Source organism: Apium graveolens, chromosome 11 (assembly GCF_009905375.1).
Source record: "Apium graveolens cultivar Ventura chromosome 11, ASM990537v1, whole genome shotgun sequence".
In the NCBI taxonomy this organism is placed as follows: Eukaryota; Viridiplantae; Streptophyta; class Magnoliopsida; order Apiales; family Apiaceae; genus Apium; species Apium graveolens.
Window position 1 is genome coordinate 119295774 of NC_133657.1, and position 4730 is coordinate 119300503.

Here is a 4730-nt window from a genome sequence, read left to right on the forward strand (position 1 = left end):
TAAAAGCCACAAGTAAACCATCTACTGTATCTACCATTTGTTGGAATTATTTCTAGTATTAATCTAAACTTGTAATAAATAAAATAGATGAGTAGAAGTAGTCTTGAATAAGTCTTTATTTAGTTGAGATAAATTAGGGAGTAATGTGAACGTTGGAGTGTTTGTAGGCAGAAGTTAATTTGTTTCCCTATTTTTTAGCAGCACTATGTAGTTAGTTTATAAGTAATTGTAAAACTCCAGGAGAAAGATGAGATGAATATAACTTCCTTTTCTCCAGTACAAAGCTTCATACACTTATATCTATATACATATATATCTTACTCGCTTCATTCTAGTATCAGAGCCACGGTGTTTCGGCGATCGTATGCCTAAAATCCAACCCAAGAACACAACGAACAAGATGGAGTCGCCCAAGACGAAGGAAGGAACAGTGGGTCTGAGTTACCCGATGCTAACGCGCAGTAATTATACAGCATGGTCGTTAAGGATGAAAGTGTTCATGAAGGCACAAGGAGTGTGGGATGCGATCGAACCTGCGGATCCCAAGGCAACCGTAGATGAAAAAACGGTGCAGGTGGCCCTTGCAGTGATTTATCAGGGCGTACCGGAGGATATATTACTGACTATAGCTGAAAAGGAAACAGCCAAGGAGGCATGGGAGGCAATCAAAACGTTGTGTATGGGTGCCGAACGGGTAAAAGAGGCAAAAGTGCAGATGTTAAAGGGTGAATTTGAATCACTGGTTATGAAAGAAACTGACCAGGCTCATGATTTTTGTATGAAGTTGAGTGGAATTGTGACGAATATAAGAGTTCTTGGAGAAGCAGTGGAGGAATCAAGTATGGTTAGAAAGATCTTACGAGGAGTCCCAGACAAGTTTCTTCAAATTTCCTCAAACATCGAGCAATTTGGAGATATAAAGGTTATGACAATGGAAGAGGTCGTTGGGCGTCTCAAGGCCCATGAAGAAAGAATGAGAGGGAAAACTGAAAATGTTGGAGGACAGCTCCTCCTTACTGAAGAAGAATGGGCAAAGAAAACAAATAAAAGTGGTGGAACAAATCACCAAAGCTAGAAAACTAGAGGAGGGCATGTTTTTCGGGTAAGAGGAAGAAGTAATTTTCGTAACAATGGAGGTGGTAGAGGTCGACAAGAACAAGCCAGTAGGAGTGAGGGGCTGAACAAGAATTTCAACTCTCTACGTGATAGAAACACGGTGAAGTGTTTCAATTGCAACATATACGGCCATTACGCAGCCGGGTGCAGGAAGCCACGCAGAGAGAAGGAGAAAAACAGGGATCAAATACCAAAAGCAAACCTGGCAAAACTCGAAGACGATGAGCCCACTCTATTGTTCACAGAATGTGACAACAAAGAAGGTGACATGGTATTGCTGAACGAAGAGAAGGTTGTTCCCAAACATGATCAAAAGGGAGATACAAAGGCAGACAAAAATGTGTGGTATTTGGATCTGGCGCCGGGAAAAATTCAGTGAATTAAACGAAAGTGTACAAGGCAAAGTTCGATTTGGTGACGGGTCTACGGTAAAGATTAAAGGAAAAGGCTCAGTTATTTTTAAGTGCAAGAATGGGGAAGAACATACTCTTAGGGAGGTCTATTTCATCCCAACCTTGTGCAATAATATTATAACCTTGGGACAACTTTCTGAAGATGGAAACAAAGTTGTACTCAACGGAAATTTCTTGTGGGTATATGATGAGAGCGATAGGCTATTAATGAAAGTACAGAGATCAGCAAATCACTTGTAAAAGATAGTAATTGAAGATTGTAACCAGGTGTGTATGTTGTCAAAAGCAGAGGAACAAGCGTGGGTGTGGCACACAAGATTAGGCCATGTGAATTTTTAATCACTACACACCATGTCATTTTAATCACTACACACCATGTCAGAGAAAGGAATGGCAAAAGGGCTTCCCAAGTTGGTGCAACCAAAGGCTGTATGCAGGGGTTGTTTATTATCTAAACAGACAAGGAAGCTTTTCCCAACAAGATCAGAATTTATGGCAGAAAAGAAGCTGGACTTAATTCATGCGGACTTGTGCGGCCCAATATCACCACCAACACCGGCCGGAAATAAGTATGTGTTCCTACTTGTTGATGATTATAGTAGGGCAATGTGGGTATTCATGCTAAGATACAAGGATCAAGCATTTGAGGCATTTAAAAACTTCAAGGCGCTTTTGGAAAAGGAAGCAAACGAGATAATTAAAATACTAAGGACAGACATAGGTGGTGAATTTACCTCGAAGGATTTTGAAACTTTTTGTGCTAACAATGGTATAAAGAGACAGCTAACTGCTCCCTACACCCCGCAACAAAATGGGGTCATAGAGAGACGAAATCGCACAATGATTGCTATGATAAGAATTTATTGAAAGAAAAAGGGTTGCCACCTATGTTGTGGGGAGAGGCTGTAAGACATGCGATTTATATACTAAATCATTTGCCAACAAAGGCATTAGTTGGAGAAACCCCCTATGAGGCATGGTCAGGATCAAAGCCAAAGCTAGACCATATACGTGTGTTTGGCTGTCTAGCACACGTCAAGATTCATAGAGGTGGCCTGGGAAAATTGGATGACAGAAGTGTCGGTATGGTCAATCTAGTAAAGGAGTCGGGGTCAAAAGCTCATAAATTGTACAACCCAAGTACTGGAAAACTCCATGTTAGTCGAGACGTACTGTTCGAGGAAGAAAAAGGGTGGAATTGGGAGTTTACTGGAGCACGAGAAAATGGCCCAACTGAATCGTTTATTCTAATTGATATTCAAGGCCACGCACAGGCTGAACCTGAACTGGAGATGCCCTCTCCATGCACACCAAGTACTGTGAATAGCTCTTTCCATCAAACTGAAAATGATGGGTACATATCTGAAGTATCAGGAAATTCCAGTGAAACATTAGAAAGCTCGAGCGAGCCTAGACGGTTTAGGCTGTTAAATGAAATTTACGATGACACGGAGGAAATCGAGACCTGTGATGAACTTTACTTGATAGGTGTTGAAGAACCAAAGATGTTTGAAGAAGCAAATAACAAGGTTGAATGGCACGAGGCAATGATGGCTGAGTTAGGAGCAATTGAGAAGAACAAGACCTAGTTTTTAACAGAATTGCCAGCGGGACGGAAACCCATTAGTCTGAAATGAGTTTTTAAGGTTAAAAAGGATATGAATGGTGATATAGTAAAGTACAAGGCCAGACTCGTGGCGAGGAGCTATGTGTAGAAAAAGGGGATCGACTATGATGAAGTTTTTGCGCTTGTAACTAGAATTAAAACTGTGAGACTGTTGTTGGCATTGGCAGTAAAACAGGGATGGCAGGTGCATCATCTAGACGTGAAATCGGCATTCTTAAATGTTGAATTATGTGAAGAGGTTTATGTGTCCCAACCAATTGGTTTTGAGAAGAAAGCAGAAGAACACAAGGTGTATCGTTTGTTGAAAGCCTTGTACGGACTACGTCAATCACCAAGGGCATGGTATTCACGTCCGAACAAATATTTAAGGAGCCTTGGTTTTTCGAGGTGCTCATATGATCATGTTGTGTACACGAGACGTGAAGGTCCTGAGTGTTTGATAGTAGCTGTGTACGTGGATGATCACTTAGTGACGGGGTCAAACACTGCAAATATTCTGAAGTTTAAAAACCAGATGAAGACTGAGTTCGACATGAGTGATATTGGGAAGCTTGCATATTATTTGGGTCTAGAAATGAATCAAAAGAATGTTTGCACTGAAATAAAACAAACAGCATGTGGTAAGAGAATTCTGGAGAAAGTGAATATGACGATGTGCAAGCCAGTTAAATTTCCCATGGAAAATAAGATCCAGATAGACAAAGATGAAGGAGGAGAGCTGGTGGATCCGACTTTGTACAGAAGCATCATAGGCGAATTGAGGTATCTCGTACATACTCGTCCGAATATTTCTTATTCAGTTGGAGTATCAAGCAGGTATATGTCAAAACCCACCACACTGCACTTTAATGCTGTGAAACGAGTTCTGCGATATATTAGAGGCACACTGGATTATGGTCTGGTATATAGTCAGGGAACTGGAAACTACTTGCTAAGCGGATACTCATATAGTGATCATGTCGGGAGCGTAGATGATAGGAAAAGCATAATAGGTGTAGTGTTTTACTTAAACGAGAACTTAATAACGTGGGTTTCACAAAAACAGAGGTGCGTAGCTTTGTCCTCCTGTGAGGCCGAATTCATGGCTGTCACGGAGGTAGCAACACAAGGGATCTGGCTATAGAATCTATTGAAGCAGGTGGTTGATGTGGCACCAGGTCCTGTAGTAATTTATGTGGACAATAAGTCCGCAATTATTTTGACAAAGAATCCTATCATAAATGGTAGAAGCAAGCATACTGATATGCGGTTCCATTTCATTAGAGACTGTGTGGAATGGGGAGAAATAATAGTGAGGTATGTGAAGACGCTGGAGCAGAAGGCTGATATTTTGACTAAACCGCTAACAATAATGAAGTTCGAAGAAATGCGTATGATCCTGGGGGTGAAGAACTTTGCTGACCAAGCTTAGATGAAGGGAGAGAATGTTGGAATTATTTCTAGTATTAATCTAAACTTGTAATAAATAAAATAGATGAGTAGAAGTAGTCTTGAATAAGTCTTTATTTAGTTGAGATAAATTAGGGAGTAATGTGAATGTTGGAGTGTTTGTAGGCAGAAGTTAATTTGTTTCC

The 4730-nt window shown here is 40.7% G+C and overlaps 1 protein-coding gene across 1 annotated transcript; it reads left to right on the plus strand.

Annotated features, from left to right (window-relative positions):
• The first annotated feature begins 400 nt into the window (after positions 1-400).
• LOC141695832 (uncharacterized) lies at positions 401-1495 on the plus strand. The gene is made up of 2 exons (XM_074500043.1): positions 401-1052; positions 1257-1495. Exons 1-2 carry the CDS (start codon positions 401-403, stop codon positions 1493-1495), a joined length of 891 nt encoding a protein of 296 aa, XP_074356144.1.
• Positions 1496-4730: the final 3235 nt, after the last annotated feature.

What these genes read in the sequence shown, in the direction of transcription:
- LOC141695832 (XM_074500043.1), top strand. Translation starts at nt 401, where the DNA reads ATGGAGTCGCCCAAGACGAAGGAAGGAACAGTGGGTCTGAGTTACCCG. An exon ending in AAAGAAAACAAATAAAAGTG is followed by an intron (nt 1,053 to 1,256) that starts GTGGAACAAATC and finishes GCCATTACGCAG; the next exon opens with CCGGGTGCAGGAAGCCACGC.